This window comes from Canis aureus, chromosome 26 (genome assembly GCF_053574225.1).
Source record: "Canis aureus isolate CA01 chromosome 26, VMU_Caureus_v.1.0, whole genome shotgun sequence".
Lineage (NCBI taxonomy): Eukaryota > Metazoa > Chordata > Mammalia > Carnivora > Canidae > Canis > Canis aureus.
In genome coordinates, this window is record NC_135636.1 from 29,852,925 (window position 1) to 29,867,807 (window position 14,883).

General features: G+C 36.7%; 1 protein-coding gene across 6 annotated transcripts in view; it reads right to left on the reverse strand.

The window, feature by feature from the left end:
* The window catches only part of UQCC1 (ubiquinol-cytochrome c reductase complex assembly factor 1), a 99,148-nt gene that overhangs the window by 72,007 nt on the left and 12,258 nt on the right, over window positions 1-14,883 (reverse strand). For 5 of the 6 annotated variants that reach the window (XM_077872888.1, XM_077872887.1, XM_077872886.1 and 2 more), the window contains exons 2-3: window positions 10,265-10,369; window positions 970-1,065 (exon numbers count right to left, since the gene is read on the reverse strand). In XM_077872888.1, coding sequence (XP_077729014.1) covers window positions 970-1,065; window positions 10,265-10,369 — 201 coding nt within the window. The remainder of the gene's footprint in view (window positions 1-969; window positions 1,066-10,264; window positions 10,370-14,883) is intronic. The other variant, XM_077872885.1, reaches the window with a different exon arrangement.

The following is a 14,883-nucleotide window of genomic DNA, read 5'->3' on the forward strand; positions in this document are numbered from 1 at the left end:
TCAAAAGTTATTCAAAATCATAATCAACTCAGGGCTCTGCAAGCCCTGAATAAATGTTCCTAAACTCATATTTTTTAGGGTACCTCAGTGGCTCAGTTGGTAAAGTATCTACCTCTGGCTCAGGTCATGATCAAAGGGTCCTAGGATCAAGCCCTGCATCTGGTTCCCTGTTCAGTGGGGAGTCTGCTTCTCCCTCTCTCCTTGCCCTTACCCCCTGATCATGCTTGCTCTCTCTCTCTTTCTGTCAAATAAATAAAATCTTTTTAAAAATAAATAAATAGGGATCCCTGGGTGGCACAGCGGTTTGGCGCCTGCCTTTGGCCCAGGGCGCAATCCTGGAGACCCGGGATCGAATCCCACGTCAGGCTCCCGGTGCATGGAGCCTGCTTCTCCCTCTGCCTGTGTCTCTGCCTCTCTCTCTCTGTGTGTGTGACTATCATAAATAAATTTTTAAAAAAATTAAAAAATAAATAAATAAATAAACTCATTTTTTAGTATAACACATTTTATTAATGACTATTGAAAATATGAGTCCTGTTTGCAAATAGACTCCAAGAAAAACCTATCCTAATGCTAGGCCTCTCCAAATGAAGGCAGGCTATATAATCGATAAGAAATTCTCCAGAAGTTAAATATTACTTTAAACATATAATATGTCTTAACATATAAAAATCTTCACATTACTTTTAACATATAAAACCCATAACAATTTTTTTCTCTAAAGTGTTTTCCAAGCAAGACAGTACAAGAAGAGATATAGGACATAGGATCAGAAGCTGTAGATTCAAATATTCGTTGGTCTGTCACTTATCCTTGTGACCTTGGGCAAGTCACTTCATTTCCATTAGCCTCACCTTGTGCATTCAATAAAATTCCTTGCCTCATCCAGCTAACAATTTTGCTGAGATTCAAATAAGAACACCTGTGTGAAAGCAGTCTATAAATGTAGAAAGCACGAATAATTCTCACCTTATTTGTGGTGTGATACTTCCTACTCCACTGTACACCTACTCCAGGAATCTGTTCTGATCTACCACATCCTAAGAACTGGCTCATCGGGGACCACTAGGGGATTAAACAAAAAACAAATGTAAGCAACAGAGAGCATTCATTAGACAGTTAATCTGAGTAGAGCTGTTTCAAATAAGAACTATAGAATCTTCCCAGTCTTGATTGATTAACCTAGTTCCTGGTGATCTGATCACCAAAAGAATCCAAGATGGGCACCTATGCAGGGACTCAATAAATATCTCTTGGATACCTGAATAAATCAAAGGATTTGGTCCTGGACACCTGGAACTAAATAAATCTGAGTCAACTCTAGGAACTACAATTGCAATAAAGACCTACCTAAATATTAGTAGCAGTGTGGTTGGTATATGTGGGGAAAAGACTAAATAGTCAGTTTTTAAGTTTAAAGCCTACTTTTGCCACATACAATCTGGGTGGCCACTTACTGAAGTGAGCAACTTACTGAACCTCATATGTAGGGAGGGTTAAAGAAGATAATACATGTAAAGTACCTTTCACGAAATAATGAATAGAAGCTCCCATCATCACTCACATCATTGTTTGGTGTTTTTTTAAAGATTTGTATTTATTTATTCATGAGAGATACAGAGAGAGAGGCAGAGACATAGGCAGAGGGAGAAGCAGACTCCCTACAAGGAGCCCAATGCGGGACTCGATTCCAGGACCCCAGGATCACACCCTGAGCAGAAGGCAGACGCATAACCAGTGAGCCACCCAGGTGTCCCCACTCATATCATTGTTGTTCAGATAAGAATTGCCTTCCTTGTATGTTCACATTGCACTTTAATGCACTTTGGCAATAAAATAGCCATTATTTACAATTATCATGTGCCAGGTTATATATGCCAAGTGCCTTACATATATTACCTTATTTAATCCTCACCATAACAGTATTAGGTTGGTATTAAAATCAAGACCGGGACGCCCAGGTGGCTCAGCGGTCAGTTTGTTAGGTTCATAGAATTATCGATGAATTTAGGAATAGTTTCCAAATTCTCAGTAATGTTATATTACCTTTACCCAAAAAAGGGGTGAGGGAACAGAAGGAGGGTTATCCCTTCAATTCTAGTTTATTCCAAGAAGGGACACATAAAATGAAAATGACTTTTTTCTTTAATCCTAATGAGGGAAAAATAGAATTTCTAATTAACAATTATTTACTTCTCTTTCCAAGTTAAGAGTATAAAAATTAGTTAGGATTCTCCTGGTCAGTCCCAAGGGAACTTACGCTTTAATTTAGGTATTAAACAAAGACTAAACACAGAACATACATCAAATACATCAATGTAATGGTTCATCTTTGTAAAATACAAAGTATTTAAATAGGTTCAAAGAACAACGGACAAAAAAAAAAAAAAAAAAAAGAACAACGGACAACCATTTCAACTTGCTGAGCTTTGGGGCAAATTCTCTTTTACTAGATTACATGATCCTTCTCTTCTCCCATAGCTCCAGGAGTAACCAATGGATTCCTATGTGACTGTCTCACCAACTGCTGTATTTTTGTCCTACCATTAGTTTCATGAGTTAATATTTAACACTATTTGAACCACTAGAGTACGTAGGTATCTAGTACCAAAAACAATAACTAGTTTCCCCATCCCTGTACATATCTATAAATATATATTTTTATTCTTTTGTAAATGTTCTTGCCCCCAAAATAGATTCCCTTGACCTTTAAAGACATCAATTTTTCTTTCATTTAAACTGAAAAGATGGGATCCCTGGGTGGCTCAGGGGTTTAGCGCCTGCCTTCGGCCCACGGCGTGATCCTGGAGTTCCAGGATCAAGTCCCACATCGGGCTCTCTGCATGGAGCCTGCTTCTCCCTCTGCCTGTATCTCTGCCTCTCTCTCTCTCTCTCTCTCATGAATAAAGAAAATCTTAAAAAAAAAAAAAAAACTGAAAAGATCCCAATAAACAACTTTTTGTATAAGAAAAAAAATTACCCTGAGATACTCAAATTTCACCTTTTCAAAAAGACCTTCTCTGGTCATTTTATCTAAAATAGTTTCTTATCATCCCATTCTTCTTTATGATAGCAGTAGCCTGTTCATTTCATTCATAATACTCATTATAACGTACAATTATATATTTATATATTTTATATTTTATATATATTATAAATTTATATATTTATGAAACTTGCTTATTTCCTATCACCACTACCATAAAGATCCACAAGGATAAAAATTAGGCATATTACCAAAATCAAATACAGTGTGTTAGATATGGGAAATACTCAAATATTTGTTGAATGAACCAACCCAACCACTCACTCATATGGTTATTCCCTACATTTCCTTCTTGTCTTTATCTACATGCATGCCATGAATACATACATCATTCATCCCACCTTTATTAAATGCCCATAATATACCAGTCTTTGTGTCAGGTTTTAGGATACAAACAATCCCTATCTTCAAGGAGCTCATAGTCTTGTGGAGAACAGAAAGAAGACTCAACACATGAAATGGAACCAAATATCATATTTTAAAAAGGTTAAAGGGGCACCTGGGTAACTCAGATCACCCATTCATGATCATACTCTCTCAAATAACTAAATAAATCTTAAAAAGATAAAAATTAAAAATAAAAAATGAAATAGTTAAAGATCATGTACCCCCTTACGCACACATACACGGAAGTGTTAGCAAAGATGCAGAGCAACCAGAACTCTCATACACTGCTAGTGGGAGTGTAAATGGTACAATCACTTTGGAAAAATATTTGGTAGTATCTATATAAGCTGAATGTATGCACATTCTATAAGACTCAGCAATTCCACTTCTAAGTACATACACCAATAGAAATGTGTACACATGTTCAAAAAACATCTACAAGAAATGTTCATAGCAGTACTATTAATAACAGCTCAAAGGGATCCCTGGGTGGCGCAGCGGTTTGACGCCTGCCTTTGGCCCAGGGCGCGATCCTGGAGACCCGGGGTCGAATCCCACATCAGGCTCGCTGCATGGAGCCTGCTTCTCCCTCTGCCTATGTCTCTGCCTCTCTCTCTCTCTCTGGGTGACTATCATAAATAAATAAAAATTTTAAAAAATAAATAACAGCTCAAATTAGAAATAATCCAAATACCAATCAATAGATAAATGGGTAAGTGAAACATGGTATATTTATATACTAAAATGCTACACAATAACAAGATTGAATAAACTATTACAACACAGAACAATAATGATGAAGTAGAGACATATAGTACATACATAGAGTATGCACTGTATGTTTATTTTTTCATACTGTATGTTTAAAAGACAAAACTATTTTATGATATTCAAAGTGAAGACTGTGGCTAATCTGGGCTATAGGTAGTGACTGGGGGCTCTGGGTAGTGACTAAGGGGCTCATGGAGTTTTTTAGGTTCTATTTCTTGATCTGGGTGCTAGATAGTTCACTTGTAATGATTCATTGAGCTGTACACCTGATTTATACCTTTATCTGTATTTTTATTATACTTCAATAAAACATACAAAAATGCTTAAAAGGTGTGTAGTAAACAGTGTAAACCACAGAAGTTTGGAGGGAGAAAAGAATTACCAAGAGTTATCCAAAAAAACTTACAAAGAAGCCTTACGAAGTGGGCAGGATAGAGAAGGTGAATGAGAAGTCAAAGTGGATGAAGCACAGTAGAGTGGAAGAGAAAGCACTGAGGCAGAAGCCTCAACTCTGCCTATCACAAATTTGTTTTGGAAACCAAATAAAACAACATATGTGAAAAAGATAAACAAATTACAATGCATAACATAAATGCAAAGACCTATTCCAGACAACTCCAATGATGAACTCTTTTGCAGGCAAGCTCCTCATTAAAATGAAATAAGATATGACATTTATTTATTTATTTATTTATTTATTTATTTATTTATGCTTTCAGGAGATTCTGAAAGAGACCTTCCAGAAAGAAAGAAAGAAAGAAAGAAAGAAAGAAAGAAAGAAAGAAAGAAAGGGAGGGAGGGGTGGGATGGGGAAGGGAAGAGAAAGGAAAAAAAACAACAAGGAAAGAAAGGAAGGAAGGACTCCAGCAATTCTGAAATACCATGGTGTATGTAACTGGTCTTTTTAGCAAAACTATAAGCTCTATCAAGGCATAGTTTATCTTATACTTCCTTTATTTTCTGTCCTATTACTCAATATCATTCTGGGCACAGAGTCGGCCCTCAATAAAACTTAGGTAGATTTTTTTTTTCCAATGGTGTGTGTGTGTGTGTGTGTGTGTGTGTGTGTGTGTTTAAATAGAAGGACAATCTAGAGAAGGTCCAGAAAAGAACCACAGGAATGACCAAAGAGATGAATAAAAGGTCTTAGTGGAAAGGCTAAAATGAATTGAGGCTGTTTAGCTTGGAGAAAAAGCAAATGAAGAACTAAGGAGTAACTCAGAATCACACTTGAGCTGGAAGAAATCTCAGAGATCTAAATTCAACCTTTTCATTTCGCAACTTAAGGTAGTTTTAGGACAATTTTTTTTTTTAAGTTTCAATTTATACAGTGAGGATAAAATTTACCTAAGTAGCATGAACATACATATAGCAACAAAAATAGCAATTACAATTTATTGAAGATCTCCTATATGCTTAATATTTTACTCATATTATCTCATAACAACTTTGCAAAGTTGATACTATCTTCTCTCATTTTAGAAATGAGGACACTAAGACCCAAAGTAGTATAGTTCATTAAGGGATTAACCATATATTCAGAGCTATCTTCTTTCCCCTACATCAAACTGCTTTCTAAAACCTAAGTAGAGGGTAGCCCTGGTGGCTCAGCGGTTTGGCGCCGCCTGCAGCCTGGGGTGTGATCCTGGAGACCCAGGATCGAGTCCCATGTTGGGCTCCCTGCATGGAGCCTGCTTCTCTCTCTGCCTGTATCTCTGCCTCAGTTTCTCTCTCTCTACACACTGAGCACAAAGATCTTGATTTCTAAACATTCCAAATACCACTCTCCAGTTAAAGGAACCAGGACTCCTTAGAGAAATTGCTGAATCTAGGGCTAAAGCAAAGAAAATACAACATGAACCTGAAGTATCTTGTGATGCTACAAAATAAAGAATGTCCAAAAATGATGAAAGCACATAGAAAGGAACTTGAAGGAGTTCCTAAAAGCCAAATCTGGTTAAAGATTCCTAACTCTGGGAAACGAACTAGGGGTGGTGGGAGGGGAGGAGGGCGGGGGGTGGGGGTGACTGGGTGACAGGCACGGAGGGGGGCACTTGACGGATGAGCACTGGGTGCTATTCCGTATGTTGGTAAATTGAACACCAATAAAAAATAAGTTTATTATAAAAAAAGCCAAAACTGGGACAATTTGATCAACAAAATTAATAATAAGCATGATGAATTACAACTCACAGAGAGAAATATCCATGAGCTCATACTGATATAAATAATTAAATAAATAAATAGAGAAGTAACAGCTCTTCCTTACAGTAGAATTCTAAGCAATAAATATAGTCATGATGGAAATAGAAAATCATCATTATATAAACACCACAGTAATGATTGCAGTCAAGAACCATCAATAGAATTACCACATAATGCAGTAATCTCACTTCTGGGTATACATCGAAAAGAATTCAAAGCAGGACCTTGAAGAGGTATTTGCATACTACATCACTCCAGCATTATTAACAATAGCCAAGATGTGGAAGCAATCCAAATGTCCATGAAAGTAGATAAAGCAAATGTGACATATATACATAACAGAATATTATACAGCCTTAAAAATGTGAAATCCTGGGATCCCTGGGTGGCGCAGAGGTTCAGCGCCTGCCTTTGGCCCAGGGCGCGATCCTGGAGACCCGGGATCGAATCCCACATCGGGCTCCCAATGCATGGAGCCTGCTTCTCCCTCTGCCTATGTCTCTGCCTCTCTCTCTCTCTCTCTCTCTCTCTGTGTGACTATCATAAAAAAAAAAAAAAAAAAAAAAAAAGATTAAAAAAAAATGTGAAATCCTATCACATGCTGCAACATGGATGAACCTTAAGGACAGTATGCTAAGCAACATAAAGGACAAATACTTTATGATTCTACTCATATGTAGTATCTAAAATAGTCTAAATCATAGAAACAAAGTAGAAATGTGGTTGCTAGGGGTGCGGTGGGTAAATTGGTATTAAATAGGTATAGAATTTCAGTTTAGCAAGATGAAAAAGTTCTAGAGATCTATCATACAACAATGTGAATATACTTTACACTATCAAACTATATACTTAAAAATGGTTAAGATGGTAAACTTAATGTTATGTGGGTTTTTTTAACCACAACTTTTAAAACAATTAATTAATTAATATTCTAAAAAAAGAACCACTGATGGATGTTAAAAGCAGTGAGCAAAAGTATCATGAGAATAAGGATATCTGCATAGTCTCTAAGTATCTTCTCACAAGGTACTTATTAATTACAAAGGGGAAAATTGTAACATTATAGTAGGGAAACCTGACAGACACCAACTTAATAATCAAGTGATCAAAGTTAACGTCACCAGTAACAAGACATATTGGCATCATATATCCCCTATAATTATGCACTGAGAAGGGAACATCACTTTTGCCAAAAGTGTATAACCTAATTATAAGAAAATATTAGACAAACTCAAATTGAAGAACACAAAAAAAGGACATAAGTGGGAAAAATTCTGGTAAAATTGTACTAAGTTACATAGATTAGTTAATAGTATTATATCAATGTTAATTTCCTGGTTTCAATAATCGCACTGTGGTTATAGAAGATACTAACATTAGAGAAAGCTAGATGAAGGTTATATGGGAACCATTTTTACAACTTTTCTGTAAGTGTAAATTATTTCAAAATTTTTAAAAATGTTTTTAAAGCAGACTCATCAAAGTATGACAGAACTTCAAAAGGTTATTTAGGAAAGACAGAGGTGAGAATACAATGTCCCTAGCTTTTTGAAAATGGTAACAAGGTTATAGCATTGGACATTACCTTTGAGATCATCTGATACTATCATTCAACCAATGAAGAATTCTTTTATGTTATGCCCTTAACAGTCTTCCAACCATTGCCTGAATATTTCTAGTAACAGAAAATTTACTATGTCAAAATGCACAAGACAAAATCAGACAGGGAGACAAACCATAAGAGACTCTTAATCATAGGAAACAAACTGAAAGTCGCTGGAAGGGAAGGGTGTCAGGAGGACAGGGTAACTGAGTGATGAGCACTAAGGAAGGCATGTGATATAATGAACACTAAGTATTATATAAGACTAATGAATCACTGAGCTCTACATCTGAAACCAATACTACATTATATGTTAATTAACTGAATTCAAATAATTTTTTAAAAATACTGCCCACACATTCCATGACCCCACAATTCTAATTACCACAAAGTTCTCCATTCTGAGCTAAATCTGCCTTCTTGTCAGACATGTACTTGAGGAAAACCAGAGTTTTCCAACAAGGGGTCTTCAAAGTGGGAAGATGTGCCAATGAGGCACCATATGACAAAATGTCCAGATTATTTACATTGGCTAAAATTACATCTTGTCAGCATGAGATAAACCATCCTAAGTTATTTACATGAATGCTTTGCTATAATGTTGTCCCAAAACCTAATACAGTATCTGGTACATATTAGGTACTTAAGAAATGTTTATTGATTGAAAGAATGAGGTACAAGTCTGAGATTCACATGAAGAGTTACCCCTCCACCACCTATGCACACAGAAAAACAAATGACTTAGAATTCTATGATAAATCCCATTAAAATTTTCCAATAGACAAAAATTAACAGAACATATTCCAACCCTGAAAAGAAATAGCTATATGACTACACAAAGTAGAATGCCTCCTCTGTACAGACATATTCTTTATTTATTCAACATATATTTAGCACCTACTCTGTGCCAGGGTTAATGAGAAGCCCAGGAAGTACAAGCACAAACAAAACATGTCCTCAGAAGGGCAAGGCTTACACATGTTAAAGAGAATTACACTATTTTAAATAGTTTTAGTATATTTATGTGAATAAATTATATAGCATAATTTACATTAAAATATTTTAATTGCATCAAATATGAAAAAGAAGTTAATGACTACAGAAGGAATTCATATAAATTGGTAAGAAAAATAAATTTGCACAGATAAATGGAGAAATGATACAAGCATATGATTTTTTCAAACTAGAATATAATTGATAAACATAGAAAAATATTTAATCCTGACAAATAAAGAAATACAAAGCAAAACAAGGTAACATTTTCTAACCAATTAGTTTAAATTCTTTTTAAAACACCAAATTCAGAGGAGGTAATAATGAAATACTAGTTATATATACACTGCTGGTGGCACTATAAATTAAAACAACCTTATGGAGAGAGAAATTGCTCATATTCATTGACCCGGGTATACCTTCCTAAGAATTTATCTTTAATAAATAATTTAAAATTTTAAAAACTATATATCAAGAAAATAGTAACTATTTAAAGCTTATAGTGGCAAAGAAATGGAAATAATTTTAATATCAAACAAAGCTTAAGTAAAGAGAATAACACGTAGCCATTAAAAAAATTATTTATATAATCTATCTAACATGAATAATGTCTGCTTTAATAAGTGAAAAGGCACCAGAAAATAAAATTCTGTGGATATTTGTTAAGGTATCTAAGGAAAAAATTAGTACACATACACACACACATAAGGACTGGAAAAAAACCAGCAGATGTTTTCACGTTTGAGGTCATGGATGATTTTTATTTCCTTTATTACTAAATTATTTGTATAATTAACAAAAATCAGGAGAAAAAACTCTCAAGGAGGGTCCAAGGTAATGAATCATGTGGTCAATGGTAAACTAGGACTTCAAATAATTGTTCCTTGGATTTTGTGTTCATAAAAAGAAGAAAAAAAAAAGGAAGAAACATTTCTTACCCCAAATAAAAGTGGCACAATGTGGCTACAAAAAGAAAACTGAAGTTAACTCTGAGATGAATATCTGGAAACATTCCCAACAGTAAAAATCATCAGACTGTAGCATGGTATCCTAGGCTAAGTTCCACTGCTGGGGTATTTAGAAGCAACGCCCTAGACACCATACTGTAGGAATCAGTCCTGAGTTGGCACCACAGAGACCCAGAAGTGGTCTCATGAGGTTTTTCCATCACACAATTTGTTTGGCTAATCTATAAATATATGACATTTGCAAATAAACACTAAGGTTTTCATACTAAGCAAAGGAACAACAAACCTTACCTGGAAAGTACCAGACAGAGCCCTGCCCCACTTTCCCTGTGTAGAAGACACAGGTACCAATCGGCTACATACTGGAAACCACTGGGAAATGTTAATCCGGTTCCTCTAGAAAAAGAAAAAAAGTGTCTGTCAAGAATTTATAGCCAATTCCATGTATAGAAGTTTAGAAATCCTGCCAGAAAAGGGTACATGAAAGGAGAACTTCCAAAATAGAACCAGGACCAACCCTCCCCATGCTCTTCTCTCTAAGGATAAGATGTATCCCTGCCTATTCCTGATCTATGAACTCTAGTAATGGCTGATTCAAGCAGGGGGACATGGGCTCCCTCTCAGGAGAGTAACAAAATAAGCAGACTTCAGGCATTTTACAATTAGATTATCATTTAAATAAGAGTTTGCAGGGATCCCTGGGTGGCGCAGCGGTTTGGCGCCTGCCTTTGGCCCAGGGCGCGATCCTGGAGACCCAGGATCGAATCCCACGTCGGGCTCCCGGTGCATGGAGCCTGCTTCTCCCTCTGCCTGTGTCTCTGCCTCTCTCTCTCTCTCTGTGACTATCATAAATAAATAAAAATTTAAAAAAATAAAAAATAAAAAAAAATAAGAGTTTGCAAGGCCTTTTCAAAAACACTGACCTGTCTGATCCTCACAGAATCCCTTTCTAATAAGCAGTATGGGATCACTATCATCCTCAAAAGGATGAAAAACAAGGGCTGAAACTTATAGGGTGGGAAAACACAGTAGGGCAATTTAATTTCCAAAACAGGGCAGCCCCGGTGGCGCAGCGGTTTAGCACCGCCTGCAGCCCAGGGCGTGATCCTGGAGATCCTGAATCGAGTCCCATGTCAGGCTCTCTGCATGGAGCCTGCTTCTCCCTCTGCCTGTGTCTCTGCCTCTCTCTCTCTCTCTCTCTCTGTGTGTGTCTCTATGAATAAATAAATAAAATCTTTAAAAAAAATAATTTCCAAAACAAAAGAGGGAGATTAAATGGCTGTTAGAGTTATGAATGAAGTTCAGTTTTCCCCTCTGGTATTAACTGAACTCAGAAAGGTCTTGGCCAAAGTAAAAGACTAGGCTGGGGAAAGGAAGAGCTCTATTTTGCTAAATGAGAAGCCTACTTTATTTTACAAACCTTATTGAAATACATTCCATTGTATAATGGCATTCATGTACATAGTACTGGAGATCTCTATTCTAGGAACCAGCTCTGAGGGAGCCAAGGGTTTCTTTCACTTGACCTGTAGATCCTAAAGGGCCACAATGAGGACTGGATACACAAATAGTTTAAAAACACCTTGTCAGGGGTACCTGGGTGGCTCAGTAGGTTAAGCATTGGACTCTTGATTTCAGCTCGGGTCATGATCTCAGGGTTGTGAGATCAAGCCCCACTTCAGGCTCTGTGCTGAGCACGGAACCTGCCTAAGATTTTCTCCCTCTGCCTCTGCCCCCCACCCATTCCCCACCCTCTACTCTCACTCATGTTCACACACGTGCACACATTCTCTCTTAAAAAAAATAAATAACAGCACATAGGGATGCCTGGGTTGCTCAGTGGTTGAGCCTCTGCCTTCAGCTCAGGACATGATCCCGGAGTTCCAGGATCAATTCCCTCATTGGGCTCCCTGCATGGAGCCTACTTCCCCCCTGCCTGTGTCCCTGCCTCTCTCTGTGTCTCTTATGAATAAATAAATAAAAATCTAAAAAACAAACAAACAAACAAAAACATAAACTACTGTACTAGGAGTCAAAAGATCTGAATTCTAGTTTAAACTCAGCTATTTAAATATGATCTTTACAAATAATTTAACCTCTACAATGCACAGGTTCCTCATATAAATTATTAGTAATACTTATGAGCACTTGCTTTGTGCTGAGAACTTTTCTAGGTACTTTACATATATAAGCCCATTTAAAACTCACAATCAAGGGACACCTGGGTAGCTCAGTGGTTGAGTGTCTGCCTGCAGCTCAGGGTGTAATCCCGAGTCCTGGGATCAAGTCCCACATAGGCTCCCTGTGCCTATGTCTCTGCCTCTGTCTCTCATGAATAAATAAATAAAATCTTTAAAAAAAAAAAAAAAACTCACAATCAGCACCTGGGTGGCTCAGTCAGTTAGGTGTCTACCTTCAGTTAAGGTCAGGATCCCAGAGTCCTAGGATCCATCCCAATATCAGGCTCCCTGCTCAATGGGGAGCCTGTTTCTCCCTCTCCTTTCCCCACTCCCCCTGCTTGTGCTTTCTCATTCTCCCTCTCTCTGTCAAATAAAAAAAAAGCTCACAATCACCACCCAATGACTAAGAGTATTGCTATTATACCATTTATATGGATAAAGAAACTGAAGTATAGATAGGATAAGTAATTTCCCAAAATCACATAGTTAATATAGTGAGAAGGTTAAGATCTAAATCCAGACAGCCCAACTCCAGAATCTAGGTTCATTTACCGGAATATTTCCAAAATCTCTCCTAACACTCTATGATCTAGTCTTGAAACAATTAAAACACAGTATAGTACAATGCAAAGAGCCATGTACTTGGGACTCAGAAAGCACTGGCTCCACTGTGAGCTAAAAGCCTTTGTCGTCTCTTCTATAAAATAAAGAAAAAATCCCTACTTCTCAAGATTTAAGAAATATCAACAAATGTATCTTGCAGCATGTCCAACTCAATAAATACTAAGTTGAATCTGAATCTCCATTTCCTCATGAGTAGACAGGAAGGGATAGGGGTGATGTGGAGAAAGGTGTAGGGATTTTATTTTTTTTAAGTTTTATTTATTTATTCATTCATGAGAAACACAGAGAGAGAGAGAGGCAGAGACACAGGCAGAGGGAGAAGCAGGCTCCATGCAGGGAGCCCAACGTGGGGGAATCGATCCTGGGTCTCCAGGATCACGCCCTGGGCTGAAGGCGGCGCTAAACTGCTGAGCCACCCAGGCTGCCCAGGTGTAGGGATTTTAAACCTAGAGATGCTTTCTAAAGTGTCTCACAGTTTTAAAACTGTATAACTATTTTTAATATACCACTCACAACACCTTATGTTTTAAATGAGAAGCAAAGTTTCAAAATATTTTATCTCAGCTGAGATCTGATCTGTTGGGATAATGTTCAAATAAGAGATAGTTACTGGCTTTTTGTTTACTAACACTGAATCATTCAATGTTAGAAGTTCCTTTCCTAAAAATGTAAATATGGGATAAGATGAAATTTCTGCATACTCAAGCCCAAAGCAAGGGAAGAAAAGTAAAGGGAAATTACAAGTAGGAACAATGCAAACTTTTGAAAGATTTTCTGGAGAATTTCATCATATTTTTCACCACGTCAACATATTTTTCCTCTGTAATTTTGGTTCTACTTGGTTTTATGCCAATATCTTAAATCAGTCCTTATTAGAAGAAAGAAGCAATCAGCTCTGTTCTTTCCTTCTCCAATCCTACAACAATTTCTGTCCAAACCCTTAACTGAAACTGAAGTGCAGCAGAGTGTGTCTAAATCCCAAGACTGTTATTAAATAGCTGTGTAACCCTGAACTAGTTATTCAACATTCTGGACCTCCATTTTCCCTTATATAAAATGGGAATAATAAAAAGTACCTCACAGGAGTATTCCAAGGATCATTTATAAAAGCAACTCAAGAACACTAAAACACACATAAAATCATCATTACTGTTATTAACAATTGTTAATAACAATAGTTGAATTATGTATATAAGCTTCTCTTTTCACCAGCAAACTGTCATAGCAGCAAGAACCATTTTTTAAAAATATTGTTTTGAACCTGATAGTCCCTTTCTCAAAAGCTTGTGGTGCCTCCAAGTGCCCCCTTTAGTCAAACTTAAACACCCAATCTTTACCAAATAGACTCCTCTAGACTCAACTTTATTCTTACATACTCTACCTTGTATTCTCCATTTAGGAGTTCCAAAATTTGACTCAGATCCTCTGGTTTGGGAATTATTGCTCCTCTCCACACAAGCTAATCCCCTTCTAGTCATTTCCTCTGGGAATCTTTTCTTCCCTCTTACCCAACCCATGAGCTCATTACCTTCAAGAAGTGTCCCCAGACTCAGGTACTGGTTCTATGGACTCTACTTGGTTCATTTTCCTCCCCACGTTTCCCAGTACTTCATTTATAAATATAAACCTGTGAAAGTACTTATCTCCCTCGCACAGGTACTAACATATTAGGCCTATAACAATTAGCAACCTCAATTCTCAAGTTTAGGAAAACATTTATAGCCACTTCCAATGGTTATTACTGCTTTAACTTAGGATAATATATACACCATAACAAAACAGGAATTGGTTTTATTGTCCTTTTTGGCCTCATCAAAACCAAAACTTTATTTTTTTTAAAAAACCAAAACTTTAAAGACAAGTTTCGTGTTTTTATTTCCTGCTCATATTGTAAATTGCAGATTGCAAATGATTTTACATTTGTACTTCAAAATATTCTGACATACCAATTTTTCAACTACACCTTAATCAGTCCAATGACCAGCCTTTTGCTGAATGTGGTTTTAAAATACAGTATTTTCTATGGCTTACTAATGAACAGGAAAAGGCTTTACAAGGAGCCCATTCTTCTATTCTCTATAGTTTTATGTTAATAAAGTGAACACA